The sequence below is a fragment of the Oncorhynchus gorbuscha genome, linkage group LG13 (genome assembly GCF_021184085.1).
Source record: "Oncorhynchus gorbuscha isolate QuinsamMale2020 ecotype Even-year linkage group LG13, OgorEven_v1.0, whole genome shotgun sequence".
Classification (NCBI taxonomy): Eukaryota; Metazoa; Chordata; class Actinopteri; order Salmoniformes; family Salmonidae; genus Oncorhynchus; species Oncorhynchus gorbuscha.
In genome coordinates, this window is record NC_060185.1 from 60,019,905 (window position 1) to 60,044,217 (window position 24,313).

The 24,313-nt window shown below is 40.6% G+C and overlaps 1 protein-coding gene and 1 long non-coding RNA gene across 6 annotated transcripts in view; both read left to right on the forward strand.

Annotated features, from left to right (window-relative positions):
- LOC123993226 (5-hydroxytryptamine receptor 4-like) overlaps window positions 1-24,313 on the forward strand; it is a 147,780-nt gene that overhangs the window by 29,301 nt on the left and 94,166 nt on the right. For all 5 annotated transcript variants that reach the window (XR_006831400.1, XM_046295132.1, XM_046295133.1 and 2 more), the window contains exon 2: window positions 8,932-9,019. Coding sequence is in view for 4 of the 5 variants with exons in the window: in XM_046295132.1 (XP_046151088.1) it covers window positions 8,955-9,019 (65 nt within the window). In the remaining variant the exon portion in view is untranslated. The remainder of the gene's footprint in view (window positions 1-8,931; window positions 9,020-24,313) is intronic.
- LOC123993227 lies at window positions 13,959-16,601 on the forward strand. Its single transcript, XR_006831401.1, has 3 exons — window positions 13,959-15,672; window positions 15,943-16,026; window positions 16,409-16,601. It is a non-coding gene; the product is annotated as an uncharacterized LOC123993227 (long non-coding RNA).

Consider the following 24,313-nt stretch of genomic DNA (forward strand, 5'->3'; position numbering starts at 1 on the left):
ACTTAAAGACTAGTAAGGCCTGATCCTGAATATCAAATTTGAATTCCATGAAGTTGTTGTTACCCGTTTCACTTTTATTTGTAATCCTTTGAATAAAGGACCATGTAATTGTTGAAGTGTCTTAATGGACCCTAAAAGTAATATTTGTTACTTTTTCACAGTCGCTAATCAGCGCAGTGGTTGGCATTATATACTTGTGAATATGGCCCAGTAATATCACATCAGGCAGTGTAGGGGCACCTCTATATCTGCCACGTTCAAATGGCTATACTGATGTAATGGGCCGTAAAGTATAATGGGATAAATAAAGTATGAGAGGTTGGGGTTTTAGGACTCCAACTCACTCAATCAAGTTTTTTTTATACCGTTAATGTGCAGGCTCTTAAGATGCTCTGACAGCATACATCATTTATTAAAGATGCTTAACCCTTCCGGGATGTTTATTGTTTCTGTTGTTGACTGTGCCTCAGATTGCTGCATTCAGAACTCAGTGCCGTCAAGGAGCACAATAGTGATTGGCGTGCTTTGAAAGAAATGGAGCATGGGCATTCTATAGCCTATAGAACAGTCCTGCTGAATAGGAAATGCTAGAAATTCCGGGAGACCTTGGACTTTGCGCAGAGGTCTTGAATAGAGACCAGAGAACCCAGACTGCTGTTAATGAATCGTAAAATTGGAGCAGGTGTTAAGGCTGTAAAACTATGGCATCCATTCTAATCAGTGTGAGACAGGAGGTTGTATCGTGCTGAGGTGAAGGAGTCAGATTGTGGTTTAATGGAAGTACCTTTACAAGGCATTCTACCTCCGCTTTATCTTAAGCAAGTCTGTGATGTCGGTACTGTGCTCTTGTTAACACGTTACTGTACGACCACCTCGATCAGCACATTATAGTGATATCGTAGGCCATTAGTTGGATTTCTGGGATTTACACCCTTTTATGGTTTTAGTGAGCGTGCAAGTCAACGCCACTCAAACGGTTATAGGAATACCATCTACCGGGAACATGACTGAGCTTATGACTATTTATGTCTGAAGAGGTATTCAAATGAGTAGGACCCCGAGTATAGGGATTTTATAATGACGCATAATGATACTGCATTCCAGATGGGAGGCCTCAACACACACCTAACTATACAGAGGGGTGCGAAATTACTGACACCCTTGATAAAGATGAGCAAAAATGACTGTATCAAATAAATCATTCAAATACTGGTGCTGTATTTTATGGGGAAATGATCTTACTTATACTCATATAATAGATGTTGTTTAACATCTAATACTTGTTTTCTCTCAAAAACATAGGGGTCAAATTATTGACACCCTTGTTTTCAATATCTTTCAATACCTCACCTTTCAAGGATAAAAATTTTTATGAGATTGGAGAACGCATTCCTCCATACAGAATCTTTCCAGATCCTTGATATATTTCGTCTGGGCTTATGGACTTGCCCTCTTCAATTCAAACCACAGGTTTTCAATGAGGTTCAAGTCCGGAAATTGATTTTGTAGTCAATTAATAATATCTTTGTGGATGTAAAAAGAAATATGTGCTTGAGGTTATTGTCTTGCTGGAAGATCTAATTGCGACCAAGTTGCAGCCTCCTGACAGCAGGTTTTTGGCTAAAATGTCCAACCAGGTTTAGAGCTAAAGTTAATTATGTTGTTGACCTTAAAAGGGGCCCCAGGACCAGTGTAAGGAAAACAGCCCATAACCTAAAATATCTAACACCATATTTTACAGTAGGTATGGGGTTCTTTAGCTGCTTATACAATTATAGCTCAGCATTTTAATGATTTAATTTTTTACAGTATTTTTTGCTTATCTTTATCAAGGGTGTCAATCATTTTGGACCCCACTGTATATCACTTTAGCACCTCACTGTTTTAATGTCACTTTTCTTTGTATTTCTTTCATTTTGACGTGCGGACAGTCAATGGGATATATAGTATACTATACAACTCAACTCTGGACCTAGAAACCAGTTCTAATCAGGGACTGATTTAGACCTGGGACACCAGGTGTGTGCAATTAATTATCAGGTAGAACAGAAAACCAGCAGGCTCTGGACCTCATAGGGTAAGAGTTGAATAACCCTGCTACAGCCTGTATTACTATAGCGATGAGGGAGTTTCACTTTAGAGTGTGTACGAATACTTTATAATTCTACTTCTGTCTTGAATGTGTGGGTTTTCAGTCAAGGTAATGAGCATACCTTAGGACATACGCATAACTTATTTTGGAACATGATGGTACCACATTTGGGAAAGGGAAGGGGGATACCTAGTCAGTTGCATAACTGAATGCATTCAACCAAAATGTGTCTTCCGTATTTCACCCAACCCCTTTGAATCAGAGAGGTGCGGGGGGGGGGCTGCCTTAATCGACATCCATGTCAGAACCGCAGAACGGCAGATTTTTCTACCTTGTCGGCTCGGGGATTCGATCCAGTGACCTTTTGGGTCGTCTTTGACTTTTATATATTTGGCCATGTAATTAAAAGAGCTCGGAGTCAGAATATTGATCCCTACAATGAGTGTATTCCTCTCAAGGCACTTCTCGAAAGTCTGGTGTTTTTATTGGTCCTACTCCTGCAGCTAGTTTTCTATTAACAGATGAGTTCTCATTTAATAGCAGCTCTAGGTAATACGGATGAAACACACTACTACAGTTTATTGCTATTTTGAACATTTGGTGATCACTTCAAATAGGAGTGTTTGCTTTATTGAGTAGTTTGACATCCATCACAGTAGAGGTTGTACTTAATATCTACTCAGGCATATTTAGATTGCCACTAAATTTGTTTTATTTATTTTTCATAAAATCACCTGCAGTCAATTCGATGCCCTGAACCGCTCTTCTTATTCACATTTGGGGTGCAAATATCTATAAAATATAATTATAATGTCTTGTATTATCGTGAATCAATATCATGCTGATAAACAACCTGAGAGTATTTTTAGGTACAGTCACAGCAGAAATGTCTCTCTGTAATCTCTCCCAGATTACATGACTGGGATTGTTGTTTAGCCTACTGACGCCAGAATCAATAATTACACTCTTCTAATGAAATGTAATGAGTTGTTCCATATTTTCAGGAAAATGTGATTAAGCTATTTACTGTGTTGAGAACTCTGTATTGGCATGATAAAGACACATTCTGGATGCATGGGTGCACACTGTATCCACATGATGTGCATTATTAATGGTTTGGCAAATTGCTCTTAATACTTGGCTGCATTCACATGCCCAGAGCAGAGCTGAGGGCGTTGGTGACAGGCAGGGGAACTCAGTAAATATGAGACAGGAGGAGCACAAGTTAGAGCATGAGGAGCCCCAAGACCATCATTAAATCCAAATCCATCGAGGAGTGGGAACGTGTGTGTAGTTTTCTGTATAATGAGGAAGCTCCCTTGAAATGATGCTGCTTTTTTGGTATCGCCCAACAAACAGCAACAGGCTGGCTTATACCTGACACACATGGGTCCCTCTGTGCCTGGCAAGGCAGCTGCAGTGCACAGAATTAGATAAGGGAAAGTTGGAAGTAAAGTATCTTCATGTTGTTGAGGATGAATATATGAAATATCATTATACCATGGTAAGCAATTTTTAAAAATTAATATCTGAAAATTGTTAATAGTGATTAAATGAATATAGAACGTCAGTAAAAGGGACACTTGAAATCAGAGATCAGCTAGAGGTCCTAGGATAAGCTGTTTGGGTCAAAGCTAAGATCAGGAACAGGAAGCAGCCAAATGATGTGGAAAAATGTGTCAACTGTGAGGTCAGAGGTCAGGTTAGCTGGCACTAGAAGGTCCTGATTAGGGTGGGGGATTAAAGCTTTGAACCACAGGGCCACAGCTAGGGGAAACCTGAGCCAGATGGCAAGGTGGCTGGGGCTCCATCTCGATTCCAGCATCAGTGAAGAGAGGTTGGAGTTTAACTCAGTGTATCTCAGAAGAGACAACGGATGAGATATTGCTTAGTTTGAAATGCCTCATTATGAAAGGGAATGGGGGGATTTAGATGAAAGGGTGTCATTATTTCATTGGTTTTCATCTTCAAATGAAAGGCCTTTCTCTCTGTTCCTCACAAACTTTTTGATATCTGGTTACGGGCATATTATAAGATGCGCAATTAAGCAGTTTGACACCCCTGATCTCACCTCTCAGAAGTTCCAATTCTATCGTACCTTTCACATATGAAATGGCTACACATTGTCAGTTCTTGAAATATTAATGTAAGCAATAAAATGTAGCTTGGGCACACTGTGTAATCAAACACATTTGACAGTTATCCAGACAGATGGGTAATGAAGTCAAAGAACGCTCCATGCTAACGCTGTCCAGTTTATCCCAACTGTTATAGTGAAGAAAAGGGAAGAAAGAAATTCTCCAAACACATTATAACATCACTGGATCTCAAAGCAAGTCAAATAAATTAGGCTCATACAGATTTGTTTTTTTTACTTATCAAAATTTAAGAACGAGATTTCAGAAATGCTCTTGAAAGTAATAAAATGTGTGTTTAACTAGAAAAGTACATTCCCTAAAGAAATGGGTGTGCTTGTTAGCTTGTCTTAAAGTATTTATGGTTGTGAAAGTAGTTATAGTAGTAATAGTGACTGCAGTAGTAATGGTATAGTTGAAACGGTAGGTAGATGGAAATATTGATTGATTGATTAATAGGATAGCATGTGAAAGTTGGTTTGGCGTCTCTAGCTTGAACTGGTCAAGACTTACTACTATTGTTGATGGGTTAATATATGCAAATGTTTGCACATTTTAATTGAACGTTTTCAAAGTTGGTCTTGTAAAATAAATTAGCCAAGGAGCAGGACCCTTTTGAATTGCTACTGTGCCACTATATTCCTATGGTTCTTATTCAAACCTGTTAATTTGTGCAAATTGAAAATGTTTATGGTTCAAAAAGTATAAATATTAAAAAGCTGTATACGATTAATATAACTTGGGCCAGTCCACACATTTCAATTTGGTTTGGTGTTGATAGCTTAAACGGTTCAAGAGGAGTAGCATTTCAAAGTTTTTACCATTCAAGTCTATGGCACCTTTATTGCCATTGAAATGCGTTGGGAGCTCATTTAAATATTAAATACGTTTAAATAGTTTCACAAAGATTTTCTCAAGCAATCTAAGTTGGGCCAGTCTAAACAATGTTTATTGTTGATAGTTTAAGCAGTTTAGTGCTAAAGCAGCAGAATAAATATAAAAAATAATATGAGTATGTAAGAGTGCTAGAATGTTCTTGCTTTCAGCAAGCACTCTAATGAAAACAAGGGCAGACTGGTATGTGACGCAACTCTAGACAAACCCTGTCTGGTCTACCTTTTCTATTCCAAATTGATACAGTCCAGACTCCGTGCAGACAGTCAGACAAACTAGCAGCAGTGTTGGTATATTTTTGCTGATTTAACAGTGCTGCAGTGCTGACACAATTATGCCGACTGGTGTGCATCTACCGTATTGCGCTGGTTCTGTGACGACCATACCTGACATTGTGTGTGTGTGTGTGTGTGTGTGTGTGTGTGTGTGTGTGTGTGTGTGTGTGTGTGTGTGTGTGTGTGTGTGTGTGTGTGTGTGTGTGTGTGTGTGTGTGTGTGTGTGTGTGTGTGTGTGTGTGTGTGTGTGTGTGTGTGTGTGTGTACGTGTGCGTGTGCGTGCGCGTGTACGTGCGCAAACGTGCGCGCGCAGCATGTATTTGTGTGTACAGTTTGTGTGTGGCGTGTCTCTCTGTGTCCTCCGTGTGCCTGGAGAGAGACCACCTGTGAGAGTACGAGAGTAACACCCTGCCTGGAGGGCAGGGATTCAAGGACCTCCGCTGGACAGTTACGACTGGAGTACTCTCTCCACCTAGAGCAGTGAATGACACAATATCTTCCACAGGAGGCTGATGAGGGGAGTAAATGGAATGGTATCAAACACATGGAAACAACGTGTGGGATGTGTTCGATAGCATTCCATCTATTCCGTTCCAGCTATTACTAAGAGCCTCTCCTCCCCAATACTGTCCCATAACGGTCCTGAGAAATCCATTAGCATCAATGTTTCCTTGTAAATATTGCTTCCATGCTCAATCTCTTTCCCAGGTGTAAGCACATCAGAGATTTCCATTTTCGTGCTGAAAGGCAAAGGCCCAGTAATGCTAACTGATGCGTTTGGGTGTGGAGCCAGACGTTTCTTGATGACTGCCACAAATCATTTAATACTAAACCAAATAACACATACAGTAACAGAGTTGCAAATATACCGGAATGGTCAGTTATGAATACGTTGCACCCAGGACAGCCCTTCTTCAAGACCTGCCTGCTGCTTCGGGGCTCAAAGGAGAATGAATCAGATAAGCTCTCAAGGTGTAAATGTGTCATCCGTTGTCAGTTCTAATCAGACTTTACATCAGTGCTTCATACATAAACGACAGTAAAAATAGTTTCCATGTTAATGAGAAGAATTCTTAATATTACAGGGTGAGTGCTTTTGTCAACAATATTACAAGGTTATTCATTTGAATTGTTCAACTAACACAGTATACAGTGGCTTAGTCAAAGCAATGCAACACCAATGGCAGAATGAGAGAAAAAGAATGATACTTCATTTTATCTCCTAAATCTACCTCTTGTAGGTGGGGAAGGGGATACCTAGTCACTTGCACAACTGTATGCGTTCAACCCGAAATGTGTCTTCTGCATTTAACCTATCTTCTGAATCTGAGAGGTATGGGGGGGGGGCTATCTTAATCAACTTCCACGTCATCGGCACCCGGGGAGCAGTTGTTGTTGTGGGTTATCTGCCTTCCTCAAGGGAAGAACGGCAGATTTGTCAACCTTGCCGGGTTGGCAATTCGAACCAGCGACCGTTCGGTTACAAGCCCAATGCTCTAAACGTTGGGCTAACCAGCCGGCCCATGGTAATTACAATGAAATGCACAGACCATCGCAGGATTTCTATCCCTCGGATTCACTGAGTCCAATGTCCAGTTGGTAGTTACGCATCATCGTTTTGCTCACAGCCATTTCATACATTTGTGATGATAATCTGAGCACTACCGAAGTTCATAAAACGTTTAAAATAGTTTACTATAGGAATTGCAATAGCACCAAACAGCCAGAATGTAAACTACAGCATAATTAATCTCCGTAAATACTATTTGCATAATGTTTTCCGTAATCAAACTGCTTATTATTACATGAACTTGAGATAAATGACACATACACACAGTACAGTACCTTATTGCTCTGGAGATAATAATATATTATGTACAGCGCCTTCAGAAAGTATTCACACCCCTTGATTTATTCCACATTTTGTTGTGTTACAGCCTGAATTCAAAATGGAGTACATTTTTACTTGTATTCAAAATGAAATACAGAGATATCAAATTGAAGTATTCACACCCCTGAGTCAGTACTTTGTAGAAGCACTTTTGGCAGTGATTACAGCGGTGAGTCTTTCTAGTTAAGTCTCTAAGAGCTTTGCACACCTGCATAGTACAATATTTGCACATGATTCTTTTTAAATTCTTCAAGCTCTGTCAAATTGGTTGTTGATCATTGCTAGACAGCCATTTTCATGTCTTGCGATAGATTTTCCAGACGATTTAAGTCAAAACTGGATCTTTGTAGTGACTGTGTGTATTGCAGCACAGAGATGAGGTAGTCATTGACAAATCATGGTTAACACTATTATTGCATACAGTGTTAGTCCATTCAACTTATTATGTGACTTGTTAAGCACATGTGTACTCCTGAACTTATTTTGGCTTGCCATAGCAAAGGGGTTAAATACTTATTGACTCAATACATTTCAGCTTTAAAAATGGTATTAGTTTGTAAACATGTATAAAATACTGTATAATTCCACTTTGACGTTAGGGGGTATTGGGCGTAGGCCAGTGACACAAAACATCAATTTAATCCATTTTAAATTCAGGCTGTAACACAACATGTGGAAAAAGTCAAGGGTTGTGAATAATTTCTGAAGGCACTGTAACTACCTTGTATTATGAAGATGTTCATATTATAAAAACACATTCAAAGTCCATAGAGATTCATACAATATTGCTCACTGTACAGGACAAGGCCCAATTGGCCAGATGCAGTCACGGTCAATGCAAATGTGGAACACTGCCGACAAGTCATCTGTAGATTTCCCTTGTCCATTTCCCAAAAGGCAATTTCTGAAATTGGAATACATGGGAAACATATCAAGTGAAGGTACATATACATGTACACGTTCAGCTGTTTACCTCACTAAAGGTGTAACACGACACTTTTCATTCACATATTTTCAGCAGTCAGAACCCCAATTGTCATCTCTGCAGCTTTAACCACTTCCTCCTGCCTGGGAGTGTTTCAGGTCTGCTGCATAGACCATGTGGCAGCCATTTTGTATTAATGTATCCCAAAAGGAGGTGTGAACGCAATGAATTTCTTGAAGAAAATGGGATTATGTGACCTAACAAGAAATGCAACCAATAGCCTATATGACTATGGCAAGTTAAAGCATAATAAGTATCAGTTACACTATTCTTGCATGCACTTCATTTTAATTACAGTCATTACATCCAATGCTATATTCTTTGTGTAATGTTGTTGTTACATGTAATGATTTAATTCACAACCTCTTAGTGCATTTGTTATTGGTATGTAGAGTAATTCCAGGCATATTTTCTGTTATGCTCAACAATTAAATAATACTTTTTTTGTCTCCTTAGTCCTCTCAATCATAGGTTAAATACGTGCTTAGCTTTTGAAATCTTCCCCCCCCCAAATATGTGCAGATGTTCAAAATACATTTCTGTTGACAGCCTTACAAAATTAGGGATAGGGAGTAACTTCCAGGGCATATCTATCTGTAAGGTCACCATAAATCCTAACTGCCCTATCTGAGTAACCTCTATTTCTCCTTGTCTCGTAGGGAGTTTCTGCATTTATGGGGACATGAATCTATGTTCCGGGGGCCCGATGCCTGTGATGGAGGAAGTAGAAATCAGCGGCAGTGAGAGGTAAGAACAGTACACTGCATGACCGCGTGTGCTCTTGAAAAGGATATGGTAGTCAGTGGAATGGAATTATCAATGGAATACCTGTCTGAGCCAAGTAGATAGACATACTGAAAAAGTCCTTGATAGCATCATAATGAAAAGGATACACATACAGGATACAATGTGAAATATGCACATTGGATATTATTCATGATTCTTTAATTAAATGAAGTGTTGGCACGTGTAGTAGCTGTTAGGTGTCATACAGTATACACGTAAGGCAGAGTGAGGGATGGTGATGGTATTGGAAGGCTAATGTCCCTGAATCCATGGGGAAGGATGCCTGTGGTCAGCTTTGCAGGAACCAGAGGCTTCCTACCCTGGCATCATCTTTCCCTGCTCCCTGCTTACCTTCTCAACGTTCTCCCTCATTTGATAGCCTGTGACAGGCTTCCTATCAGGAGGATCCGTTTCTATAGAAATATCCTTGAAATAGCATCATACAGAACATGAGATTTTATGACAAGAGCTCTCCTTACATATAGACCCACTACCCCCAAGCCATAAAACTCCTGAGAATCTAACCCCCCCCCCCCTCCTATGCGTGATTGTTGGTTTTTGGAGCAAAGCTTTAGAGACTGCTTTCGTGGACAATGAGTGTATTATAATTCAGCTCATGCCAATGTGGTCCTGATAAGCTGACTTCGATTGAAACCTATTGCCGAATGAAAAACTATGAAACATCCAGGCATGTGTCCAGCCCGTGGTGTTGAATCCCTATAGTAATGCGCCTAACAAAGCTGTCAAAATCTCCATTGATAAAAATAAAAAAATCCCAGGGATGGACTGGCAAATAATTATCAGCTCAAGCAGGAGAGAAAAAGCAGAGGCAGAGAAAGGCTGAGTTTTCCATTAGACATTGTTTGGACAGATTTTTTTTTAAATTAATGTCTTCTAGCGTGATTTATCACATCTGTCAGTGATATCAGATGCCCTCACATATAACTTCACTCCCGTTCTACTCCAATGTTTCTTTACAGAGAGTGACTTACTTTTCCGGTGACGGGTTATACATGAAAAATTGTACCCACGTAAGACATTTGGCAGTACAAGAAGCCAGTGCTATGAAAAAATGTGAACTCTGACTGATGACTTTGCTGAAATTCATAATCTTTCCTGTCACAACTAACCCTTTACACTCGTGGGAATGTCCTATATGGGCTAAATTCAAATGTTTCTTACAGAAGGAATATGAAAAGTACGTGCATAACCATGGTACCAATTGAAAGGGAACAGAATGGAGATTATGGAGATTATGGGAATAGTATTACACTTAAGGTTGAGAATACAAATCAAACTAAATGTTATTTGTCACATGGGCTGAATACAACACACCTTACAGTGAAATGCTTATTTACAAGCCCTTAACCAACGATGCAGTTTTAATAAAATTACGTGTTAAGTGTTAAAATGTTAAGTGTTAAAATAAGTAAAAAATCTGAAATCGAAATAACAAATGATTAAAGAGCAGTAGTAAACAATAGCGTGGCTACATACAGGGGGGTACTGGTACAGAGTCAATGAACGGGGGGCACCGGTTAGTTGAGGTAATTGAGGTAATATGTACATGTAGGTAGAGTTAAAGTGACTATCTGTGACGTTCATCCACCTCTGGCCTGCTCGCCTCCCTACCACTGAGGAAGTACAGTTCCCGCTCAGCCCAGTCAAAACTGTTCGCTGCTCTGGCTCCCCAATGGTGGAACAAACTTCCTCACGACGCCAGGACAGCGGAGTCAATCACCACCTTCCGGAGACACCTGAAACCCCACCTCTTTAAGGAATACTTAGGATAGGATAAAATAATCCTTCTCACCCCCTTCCCCCCCTTAAAATATTTAGATGCACTATTGTAAAGTGGCTGTTCCACTGGATGTCATAAGGTGAATGCACCAATTTGTAAGTCGCTCTGGATAAGAGCGTCTGCTAAATGACTTAAATGTAAATGTAAATGTACTATGCATAAATAATTAACAGAGAGTAGCAGCAGCGTATAAGAGGGGAGAGGAAGGAGGGGGGGGGCGATGCAAATAGTCTGGGTAGTCATCTGATTAGCTGTTCAGGAGTCTTTTGGTTTGGGGGGTAGAAGCTGTTAAGAAGCCTTTTGGACTTAGACTTGGCGCTCCAGTACCGCTTGCCATGCGGTAGAAGAGAGAACAGTCTATGACTAGGGTGGCTGGAGTCTTTGACAATTGTTAGGGCCTTCCTCTGACACCGCTTGGTATAGAGGTCCTGGGTGGCAGGAAGCTTGGGCCGTACGCACTACCCTCTGTAGTGGCTTGTGGTGGGAGGCCAGATGCTATACCAGGCGGTGATGCAACCAGGATGCTCTCGATGGTGCAGCTGTATAACTTTTTTAGGATCTGAGGACCCATGCCAAATCTTTTCAGTCTCCTGAGGGGGAATAGGCTTTGTCGTGCCCTCTTCACGACTGTCTTGGTGTGTTTGAACCATAATAGTTTGTTGGTGATGTGAACTTCTGTAGCTCAGTTGGTAGAGCATGGCGCTTGTAACGCCAGGGTAGTGGGTTCGATTCCCGGGACCACCCATACGTAGAATGTATGCACACATGACTGTAAGTCGCTTTGGATAAAAGCGTCTGCTAAATGGCATATATTATTATATTATTATTATATATATATATAACTTGAAGCTCTCAACCGGCTCCACTATAGCCCCGTCGATGGGATGGGTGCGTGCTCGGCCCTCCTTTTAGCATTCTCACATAGGTGTTCCTTTTGTCCAGGTGGGAAAGGGCAGTGTGGAGTGCAATAGAGATTTCATCATCTGTGGATCTGTTGGGATGGTGTGCAAATTGAGTGGGTCTAGGGTATCTGGGATAATGGTGTTGATGTGAGCCGTGACCAGACTTTCAAAGCACTTCATGGCTACAGACGTGAGTGCTACGGGTCAGTAGTCATTTAGGCAGGTTACTTTAGCATTTTTGGGCACAGGGACTATAGAAGTCTGCTTGAAATATGTTGGTATTACAGGTTGACCTGTTTAAAGGTTTTACTCACATCGGCTACGGAGAGCGTGACAACACAGTTGTCCAGAACAGCTGATGCTCTCATGCATCAATCTTAGTCCTGTATTGACACTTTGCCTGTTTGATGGTTCTACGGAGGGCATAGCGGAATTTCTTATAAGCTTCCGGGTTAGAGTCCCGCTTCCTGAAAGCGGCAGCTCTACCCTTTAGCTCAGTGCAGATGTTGCCTGTAATCCATGGCTTCTGTTTGGGGTATGTACATACAGTCACTGTGGGGATGACATTATCGATGCACTTATTGATGATGCCAGTGACTGGTGTGGTGGACTCATCAATAACAGAACATTTTCCAGTCTGTGCTAGCAAAACAGTCCTGTAGCTTAGCATCTGCTTCATCTGACCAAATTTTATTCACTGAGTTACTGGTGCTTCCTGCTTTAGTTTTTGCTTGCAAGCAGGAATCAGGAGGATAGCATTATGGTCAGATTTGACAAATGGAGGGCGAGGGAGAGCATTGTATGCGTCTCTGTGTTTGGAGTAAAGGTGGTCTCGGGTTTTTTTACCTCTGGTTGCACATTTAACATGCTGGTAGAAAACCAATTTAAGGTTGCTTGCATTAAAGTCCCCGGCCACTAGGAGCGCCTCCTCTGGATCAATATTTTCCTGTTTGCTTATGGCCGTATAAAGCTCATTGATTGCGGTCTTAGTGCCAGCATTGGTTTGTGGTGGTAAATAGACGGCTACGAAGAATATAGATGAAAACTCTCTTGGTAAATAGTGTGGTCTACAGTTTATCATGAGATAATCTGCATTAGGCGAGCAAGACCTCAAGACTTCATTAGATTTTGTGCATCAGCTGTTGTTTACAAATATATATAGACCTCCACCCCTTGTCTTTACCAGAGGCGGCTATCCTATCCTGCCGATACAGCTTAAAACTAACCAGCTGTATGCTATTCATGTCGTCGTTCAGCCACGACTCGGTGAAACATAAGATATTACAGTTTTTAATGTCCCGTTGGTAGAATATACATGATAGTTCGTCTATTTTATTATCCAATGATTGTATGTTGGCTAATAGTTCCGATGGTAAAGGCAGATTACCTACTCGCCATCGGATCCTTACAAGGCACCCCCGACTTACGTCCCAGATATCTCTGTCTCTTTCTCCTGCGAATTATGGGGATGAGGGCCTTGTCAGGTGTCTGAAGTAAATCCTTTGCGTCCGACTCATTAAAGAAAAAATCTTCCCCGAATACAAGTTGAGTAATGTCCTCATAATGTCCTTCATTCCAGAGTGCTTTGATACAGCCTCACTGGTCTGCAGCTGTGCGATAAAGTCTTACTGTATTTCTCAGTGACCTTGAATGATATTGTGGGCAGAGCCACACACTAGTGCCAGTCTTACCAGCACTGTGACTTCCCTGTGTGCAGATGATTGAGATTTAACAGGTCGGGTTGCCACACCCGGGGGTGGGATTATTTGTAAGATAATAAATGTAAAAGATTAGGGGTGGATAATTGCTTGCTGATACATTATCTCTATCTCCTGGCAGTATGTCCTGCTAATACTGTACTAACTGTCTTGATTATTTCTGGAGGACACAATGTTTTCTTTGTCAGCTTTTTCATTGTATCCACTGACATTAAGTGTACCTCGGAAATAATTAGAATTAATTTAATTCATTTTCTTTGTTGAAGTTAGGACACACATTAGGACAACATATTGCTGAATTGTTCATATACAGATGACGGATCTTAACGTAACTTCATAATCACACTTTTGTTGTAGAGAATTGTCCAGATGCATCAGGAAATTCAAATGAGCCTCATCACTTGCTGAAAATGAGCAGTTCTCTTTCTCTCCATGTGTGCACATTGGGATGGCTTTCTATCAAAATGATGTTCTCTCTCGCTCACTCAAATGCAAAGCCTAGGTCCTATTACTGTAACATTCAAATGTACAAAAATGTATCTGAAATTGCAGCCATACACATCAACATCCATTGTTTTATATAGCTTAATAAAACAAGAGAGACAAGAGAGCCACACAAGTGTTTAGTATATCCTAAGATGACTAATGAACTAAAAATGTTGTTAAATTGTGGCTTGGGGTGGTCTAGTGGTTAGGGCTGCTACAATCAGCATGCACATATAATGTAAACTCACTTACTTTTGGTACATCGCCTTGGTCCGTACAATTAACCTTATTTTAGCGCCCCGAAAATGTAATACTTCAAGGTCAACTGTAATGTCAATACCATTGTAAAGCACAATTTCTCCCCTTTCCAACAGAATCTATTACATGACCTAAACGCTGCCCGTTTCTGCATATTTCAACAAGGCAATGAGCTCCGTTGGGTCTTTAAAAAAAATGGCGCGTGGAGAAGCGAAACTAATGCTTGATAGTGAGAAGGAGAGAAGTTGTGTGGGAAAATTGCTTTTTTTCACTCAATCTGTCCAATTTATCACCTTATCGCCTCTAAAATGTAAATAAAACACTACATAGCGTTTATATAATGTGTCATTACATACCTATTTGAAGGTTTGTGTCGAATTTGAATCGTTTTTTTAGGGCGGTGCTAAACTCATCTTAGAAGTAAATAGCGGCTTTGAGAATGATGATCGCATGCAATGATGACGGAAAAAATGACTAGGTATCCCCCTCTTACCCGCGTCACTGTCCATTTATTGTTTTTAAACGATGAGAGAAGTGCTACACCTGGTGGAGAGAGATTGTAAGACAGAAATAGTTGCTTTATGCGTGCTGTAGGTTACGACATGACACGTCACGATGTAACGGAGGGTCCGTTTTTTCATCTTTTCTCCAATACTATAGAGCCATTACCATGTCGAGCAATGCTTGAGTATAAAAGTAGTTCACACCCCTGATTTTAAAGTCAACACAGTCCCATTATTTTTCTTTGTAGCCTCGCACATTTGTACAGAATGGCGTGAGTTTACGTTAGGCCAACCGCCACATTCTGGCCCATGCACTTCTGGCACAAATAACTCAGTCCCCCAATTGACTTCAAGTAGTTACACGTTTCATATGGTCAGTCCACGGTTATTTTACACCCGGTACTGAAAGGAAATTATCATACCAGACACTTTTGGATAACATAAATAAGAAACAAATAAAATAACAGTCAGTAGGCTACACAAAACATTAGTTTCCATTCATACAAAGTATCGGGTAAATTGCCAAGGTAGATTTGGCATGGTAAACGAGGAAATAGTTTATTTCTTTTGTACGGAATGATATATATATAAATCACCCTTAGTCTGTTCAAAAAGGACTACGTTGTTGCGATGACAACACCAACCAGAGGGCGAACATAGCATCTTTCAGGGAGCTGTAAATGAGGTGACCAATAATGGGTGCAATTAAGATCAGCTGTGCAGGTTAATTGAGCACGTATCGGTGGTTTAACAAGACCAGCTGGCAATAATAAGGTTGATACCTTTTGAGGCAGAATTTCCAGGCAAGTCTTCCAAATTGGCATGTCCCAATCCCATGTAGCCATCGCCGAGAGGCTATTACATAACACCTTGCAGCGCAGCAAAAATAATTGACGACGGACAGAAGTCCCCACTTGGGAGAACATTTTTCAGAAATCCACAAAATGTAAGTATAACATTTATTTATTCACCAAATGATAACATTTTCAAGAAATTACTTTCATATCAATTGTGAATTAAAATGTTAAGTAACCGATTATCAGCCCATTGCCAAGCTAGCTAATACATCGGACACGATAGCTAGCCAAAAGGCGATCTCATCCTGCTAATCGGCTGTTTAGAGATGACCTAAACTAACTAATCGTATATTTAGCAATGTGTCAATTGTGAAGACTCAGAGTTTAAAAAAAAATAGTTTCTTCCCATTTGTTTCCAGAGACTAAAGTGGCACCTGATCACGTTTCACTCCATTGTATTGGCTTGGCAGGAGAAAAACAGTCCTGCATGACTCGTTTTAGAAGTAAGAGATTTGAACAACTTCTGATGAAAAACGTAGGAAATTCAGCCAGCTGTGTTCTGTTCATTCTAGGCTTGCTCACCAGCCAAGTTATTATGCATTCTGTTGAGTCTGTTTTGCTAACTAGGTAAACAGACACTGCATGCTAACGTTAGCTTACTTTATCTTGCTACTTTCCCTTCCCCTATTGTGTTGCACCATTGGGGTTGGTTTTACTGGTTAAAATTAGAAGCTGTTATTCTACTCTTGCTGTAAACAACTTAATCAAGCCTAAAAATATGCAAAACTATTAATAAAACGATTGCACATTTAAAGGCAGTTGTGGCTTCAGCAACAATTTGAGCAGTGAGGCTAATGTCTTCCCCTTTGTTTTTACTTACTCCAGGTTGAATGATATTCCACCCTGCAGATGTAAGGAACTTGTTGTGAACCTCCCAGCCAACAGGATAATCAACATATCCCAGGATATTATTTAGGAGTGTGCCAACCTCACAATGTTAGAAATAGATTCACCCATGATATTATTTGTCATGCAGATTTGTCAGGACATTGTAATTCATAAAGCTCATTCTGAAATATTATATCTGTCCCAGGGGATTCAATTTAGACCCCAATTAGGTGTTAGTGAAGGGCTGAAAAAAACAACTGTAAACTCCTGTCTCAAATAAGACATGAAGGTCAGTCAATCAGGAAAATCATGGAGCGAGTAGGTGTGCCCAACATTTTGACGTATATATGATATGCATTTACTGCATATAATTATATTGGACATGTTATCCTTCATCACATGTATGTATTTATTTTGTATCCATTGCATTTAGCTTACATTAGGAAGAAGTAGCCTAGGCAGTCTAATCTAGTTACAGTAGATTGCATCGTATCACCTTTCAATATTATTAACGAATATGAAACCATGTTAACTTGAACATATAATTTAATCATATGCACGGGTGTCATATTTGTATGACTGTATCACAATGCAAGCCTACTCACTCGAAAAATACAGCATCTCTAATGCAATATTAGCTTCGCAATGAAACACCACTTCTTAAACAGTCAGTAAAATAGCTGATTTAGCTGTAAATGAAAATTGTAGCCTGTATGTTATCATGCATGCAAACTTGTCATGTCCACAACAATGGAGCAGCAAACCAAGCAACATGCAAGAGGAGGACCCCATCCCGTAGGATAATTATTCTGGTCGGTGTTAACTTCATTCATAATTCAGGTACTGAGGAGCTCGATTCCGTTACTTGTTTACCTGTTATTCATGTTTCCATTTTGAGATATCCTTGCTGCACAATTTTCCTACTGCAATGAAATGTGTAATATCCAAATCTGACATCTGTACATAGTAGTACTCTTAACTGTTTTCTAGTAATTCTATAGGCAGACTCCTAGAAACAAATGTGCCATCTAGTACCTAAAAGGGTTATTTGACTGTTCCCATAGGATAACCCTTTGAAAAAGCCTTTTTGACTCCAGATAGAACCCTTTTGAGTTTCATTTTACACAGTGTTCTACATGGAACCTAAAATAATTCTGCTATGGGGACAGCCGAAGACCACTTTTTGAACCCTGCATTTCTTGTGCAATTCATGAGTAAGCTGCACGGGGTCATAACAGTTTATGGTAGTTTATTTGTCTTGTGGTTTCCGGGTAGGAGACTCCACACTGTACATGCAGTATATGAGACAATGATTGTGAAAGATACAAACACAGGACATCAGTAAAGGAAACCCAGTGTTTCATTTCCTCAACAGGGATGACGAGACGGCCTACAGGGAGGTGAGAGCCCTTGGGGTGTGGTGTCAGGAAAATAACCTCTCACTCAACGTCGACAAAAAGGAGATGATCGTGGACTTCAGGAAACAGCAGAGGGAGCACCCCCCCCCCCCCATCCACATCGATGGGAAAGTAGTGGAGAAGGTGGAAAGTTAAGTTCCTCGGCGTACACATTACGGACAAACTGAAAAGGTCCACCCACACAGACAGTGTGGTGATGAAGGCGCAACTGCGTAGCCTAACAGCATCTCTTCAACCTCAGGAGGCTGAAGAAATTTGGCTTGTCACCTAAAACACTCAACTTTTTCAGATGCACAGATGCACAATCTAGCGCATCCTGTCGGGCTGTCTCACCACCTGGTACGGCAACTGCTCCGCCCACAACCGCAAAGCTCTCCAGAGGGTAGTGCGGTCTGCACAACGCATCACTGGGGGCAAACTAACTGCCCTCCAGAACACTTACAGCACCCGATGTCACAGGAGGCCAAAAAGATCAAGGACAACAACCACCCAAGCCACTGCCTTTTCACAACGCTATCATTGAGTAGATGCTGCCAACATACAGACTCAAATCTCTTGCCACTTTAATACATTTAGTAAATGGATTTAATAAAGGTATCACAAGTCACTTTAAATAACTCTACTTTAATAATGTCTACATATCCTACATTACTCTTTTCATATGTATATACAGTATTCGATACCATCTACTGCATCTTGCCTATGTTACACGGCCATCGCTCATCCATATGTACATATTCTTATTCATCCCTTTACATTTGTGTGTAATGGGTAGTCATTGTGAATTTGTGAGATTACTTGTTAGATATTACTGCTCTGTCGGCACAAGAAGCACAAACATTTCGCTACACTCACATTAACATCTGCTAACCATGTGTATGTGACCAATAAAATGTGATTTGAACTAAGAACTGTATGCTTATGAAGTCTCATCCTGTCATATCATATTTTATTACTAAGATCCAGCCAATGAGTTGAATGCGGTGAGCTTGCTCTGTCGCCTACCTCTATTGCCATTAGAGTGGGAGTTCATGTATGGGTCATCTGAATGACGCTGTGTAGAGGTCAAACACAGTTCTTTGTAAACAAAAGTCCGGTTCAGAGTCAATAACTCTTGCAATGTGACAGAGTTTCTCATGTGCTGGATTGATATGAAAAAAGAAGAGTATCACCAGAGGCACATGATTGCATTATATTGGACTGCTGCCAAATAATAGTATGCCATCTAGGTTTATTACTTATAAATCATGCAACGCCATTCTAATTTTATGTGTAGTTTATGACTGCTCAAACCTTTGAGCTTGATGGGCCAAAATATAATCTGAGTGGTGAGATGCGGGCTGAACAAATATGCTGTACATTATCTATTTAGAAATATAAAAAAATAGGTGTCTTTAAACACGGGCCTTTTTAGTAATTAATCATAAAACCACACTTCAAACATGAATCAAGTTGTAATCATATAACTGACATCTAACAACACATTCTGATGACCCGTGTTAAAAATGTCACCATGTTGGCACAGAAACTACAACCAAGTTGCTATGGGTAGGCAAAAACACGTCTGCCACGCTGATCCTCAACACTGGGGCCCCACAGGGGTGCTGGCTTAGTCCCATCCTGTACTCACTATTCACCCACGACTGCGTGGCCAAACAAGACTTCCAACACCAAGTTTACTGATGACACAACAGTGGTAGGCTTGATCACCGACAATGATGAGACAGCCCATAGGGAGGTCAGAGACCTGGCAGTGTGGTGCCAGGACAACAACTTATCCCTCAATGTGAGCAAGACAAAGGAGCTCATCGTGGACTACAGGAAAAGGTGGGCGGAACAGGCCCCCATTAACATAGACTTGGCTGTAGTGGAGCGGGTTGAGAGTTTCAAGTTCCTTGGTGTCCACATCACCAACAAACTATCATGGTCCAAACACAACAAAACAGTTGTGAAGAGGGCACAACAACACCTTTTCCCCATCAGGAGACAAAAGATTTGTCATGGGTCCCCAGATCCTCAAAAAGTTAGTGTTGTGTGCATTTTGCTGCACTTATAATCCCCATTTGTTTCATATGAAGTGTGTGTGACTGCCTGGCTCAGTTAGCAAGCTAACTAACTAATGAGCAAGTGCACATTATCAAAAAAAGCACTCCTTTCCTAGATGTAGAAGTATTATACTTTGTTGGTGGCTGACAACTTGACTTTGAACTAAACAGAGAGCACGGTCCTCCATGTTGGGGAGCCAGTGACAACAGAAAACAAAAAAGAACGCACTTTTCTCAGTGTAATCCACCCCCTTATCAGGGTTTCAATGGTGGGTCAGTATCACCTAAAGCATTTAATAAAGACATTTGTAGTACAATATGAGGAATGGGAATGAGAGGGCTACTTACAGTGTTTGGAAGGGATCACAGCAGTGATTGAATGAGGGCATGAGGCGTAAGATCAGATGTTCAGAGGCTTGACTGCAGTGCAGGACAGGATTTGTCTGGGAAGACAAAAAACAATAACATAACACACTACACAGTAAGACCAAAGAGCTAAGAATGAGTTAGTCCAAGCAAGGAATAAAATCATCGATGTGTAATAATGTAGTCGTGTTTGTGTATGTGATTGACTCTACATAGAGTATTGAAAGAAAATAGATAGGGGTACTCAAAGTGCTTGGAGAGGAAACATTCAATGTGCCAGTGGATGAGTGGGCACATGAGACGTGGCTTCAGTTTATGTCAGGACAGAGTTGACAATGGTAGTAGAGTGGACTAGTCATCACCACTTAATCAGGGAACAGGAGGGGACTTAGCTGGAAATACAAAAGAGCAGATACATTCCATTACAGCTGCGCCATCTTTATGATTTGTGCCCTGAGTTTTTCCCTATCCGTCAACCTAACCAGGAAACCTCTGGACCCTATAAGGTATGAGAGTGATTCATTAGTTGTAAAAAGGTTTTATAAGGGCGATGATGGGACCAGTCTTTCCAAATCAGGTCTCATGGTTTTAAAAATGACAAAATCTCCTGGCCCTGGGGGGATGAAAACCCTGTCAAACTGCAGAAATCTTTTTATTTTATTTATTTAACTAGGCAAGTCAGTTAAGAACACATTCTTATTTTCAATGACGACCTATGAACAGTGGGTTAACTGCCTGTTCAGGGGCAGAATGACAGATCTGTACCTTGTCAGCTCGGGATTATGAACTTGCAACCTTTCGGTTACTAGTCCAATGCTAGTAGTAGTTACTAGTCCATTAGCAGGTTTGTGAAGAGCCAAAGAGAAAGGGTTTATTTTAGCCAGATAACATCTCTGAGTCTTTTAATATAATACGGTCTGTCGTTAGAGGACAGGTACATGTAGAGTCAGTCAGGAGTCTGAGTTCCACAGTCTAGGACAGGTCAGTGGGGACAACACACCCAGTTCAGGTTCCATTTCATTATATACTTGAACTTTTTGATCGAGGCAACCACTCACCACATTATCCAATTTTAAAAGGACAAATGGAAGATGCTATTTTTCCTCTGCCTGCCCTTTGCCAAGGTGAAGACATATCCAAGCAACAGAAAGGTATCCCTTGTCTTAGACATGGCATATCTGGCCCATCTCTAGGAGAAAATGACTCACTAGCTCTAAATCAAATCAAATGTTATTTGTCACATGCGTCATAAACAATAGGTGTAGACTAACAGTGAAATGCTTACATACAGGCCCCAACAACGCAGAGAGAAAAATAGAGCAATTATAGCAAGAATTATAACTCAAAGAATAAATACACAATGAGTAACGATAAGTTGACTATATACACATGGTACCAGTACCGAGTTGATGTGCAGAGGTGCGAGCTAACTGAGGTAGAGAAATACAGTGTAGGTAGGGATAAAATGACTCGGCAACAGAATAGATAATAAACAGTAGCAGCAGCGTAGGTGGGTCAATGCAGATACTCCACTCCAGGTAGCTATTTGGTTAACTATTTAGCTATTTGGTTAACTATTTAGCTATTTGGTTAACTATTTAGCTATTTGGTTAACTATTTAGCTATTTGGTTAACTATTTAGCTATTTGGTTAACTATTTAGCTATTTGGTTAACTATTTAGCTATTTGGTTAACTATTTAGCTATTTGGTTAACTTATGGCTTTGGGGTTGAATATGTTCAGGGTCCTGTTGGTTCCAGACTTGGTGCATCGGTACCACTTGCCGTGCAGTTGCAGAGAGAACAGGCCATGACTTGGGTGGCTGGAATCTTTGACAAGTTTTAGGGCCTTCCTCTGAAATCGCCTGGTATCAAGGTCCTGGATGGCAGGGAGCTCGGCCCCAGTGATGTACTGAGTCGAACGCACTACCCTTCGTATCGCATCTGGATGCCGAGCATTTGCCAAACCAAGTGGTGACGCAGCCATTCAAGATGCTCTCGATGGTGCAGCTGTAGAACTCTTTGAGGATCTGATGCCCCATGCCAAATCTTTTAAGCCTTGTGAGTGGAAAGAGACATTGTCGTGACTTCTTCACGACTATGTTGGTGTGTGTGGACCATGTTAATTCCTTAGTGATGTGGACACCGAGGATCTTGATGCTCTCGACCCGCTCCACTAGATGTGGATGGGGGGCGTGCATGGCCCTCCGTTTCCTGTAGTACACGATCAGCTCCTTTGTCTTGCTGATGTTGAGGGAGAGGTTGTTGTCCTGGCACCACACTGCCAGGTCGTGACCTTCCCCCAATAGGCTTTCTTACATGTGAACCTGCACATTTTATTTTCATATGTGATTTTTTTTTAAACATGTGAAACCGCAATTTACGTGAGGTGAAAAAATGTTATTCCCCTCACATGTGAAAATGTGTCGCGATCTGACATGTGAAAGTGCAAATTTGTCATGTGTTTTTTTGTTGTAAATGTACTACGTTAATTTTTACTAAACAGTATGTTCTATATAGTATGTAGTACGATTATTACACAGTATTTAGTGTTAGTAACTAGTAGGCAAGACAGGTGATGTTGAGCTGCAGACTGAGTGCCAGATATAGAGGCAGAATGTATGTGGATAGTACCTGTAAAAAGACAGGTGCAGGTGCAGCTTTGGATTGGTAAGGTCTTTCTTGCATTGTTCGGTTAGTAAAGTAAACTCTTAGAAAAGAAGGTGCTACCTTTGAGCCGTAAAGGGTTCTTCAATTGTGCCCATGGAAGAAACCTCTGAAAATAACTGGAACCCTTTCAGTAATATGAGTCTCTACGTGGAACCCTTTCACCATGAAAAGGTTCTAAGTGTAAACCTTTTTTCACCACAAAAGGGTTCTTTCTACCTGGAACCAAAAAGTATTATCCCTTAGGAAAAAAAAGCTTTTTTCCCCCCTCAGAGTGTCGCTAAATTCTTGTGATTCACAATGTCAAACATGCAATGTCGAAAGGCAATTCATACGGTTGTTTGACGGTGGTCATCATAGGTGTGATTTCACAAGAATGTCAAGCATAGACGGGATACAAGAATGTATCACCGACACAGTCCACCCACTGACATATTACCTCTGTCAATAGTGCCACCATAAAACCCTGCTCTATTGCATGCTGCTGCTTTCACTGCTGCTACTTATGAAACTGGATGATATCGCTGAGCAATGGTCATCAACATCATTGTCAGTCATCATCGTCACCATCACCATCGTTCTCATTTATATTGGTTACAGTAGAGGTGATGCGTATTTTGACACAAGTGCCGATATGTTTGGCAAAACATCAGCAATGTGAGGTGTGCATGTACAGTATCTAATGTGAACAAATTGACCGTGTGCATTGAGTTTACAGTTGGTGTGAAATGGAATAGCGGGACATAGTCTGAATTCAGTTGGTAATTCTTTCTGGGGGGAAAAAAGAAGAAAACAATACAAGACAGAAAATGGATAATGAAAAAAATCATCTTTTCCGCTTCAGTGCTAATTCAGTTTCACCCTAAAGGACCTCTATCGACTGGGACTCAAGGGAGTCACATTCAAATACAGTTTAAATGAGGAGCAATGATATCCCGCCCCAGGTGGAAGCCATTTACAGATTTCCTTTCTATTACAAGCTGTGCCACAAACAGGACAAGGTAAATAAATGATTGATTATTGCGAGGTAATACATGTATTATGTTGTATAGGATTGTTTACATTTACATACATTTACATTTAAGTCATTTAGCAGACGCTCTTATCCAGAGCGACTTACAAATTGGTGCATTCACCTTATGACATCCAGTGGAACAGCCACTTTACAATAGTGCATCTAAATATTTTAAGGGGGGGGGTGAGAAGGATTACTTTATCCTATCCTAGGTATTCCTTAAAGAGGTGGGGTTTCAGGTGTCTCCGGAAGGTGGTGATTGTTGACGGGCATTTCAATTGACCTAGCCTATTTAGTTTAGCTCAGTGTTTAAATACTCATAATGAGGGTATTTTCTTACAAATGATGTTCCTCTGAATTATTATGGTCCTTGAATTATGCTCATCATTAAC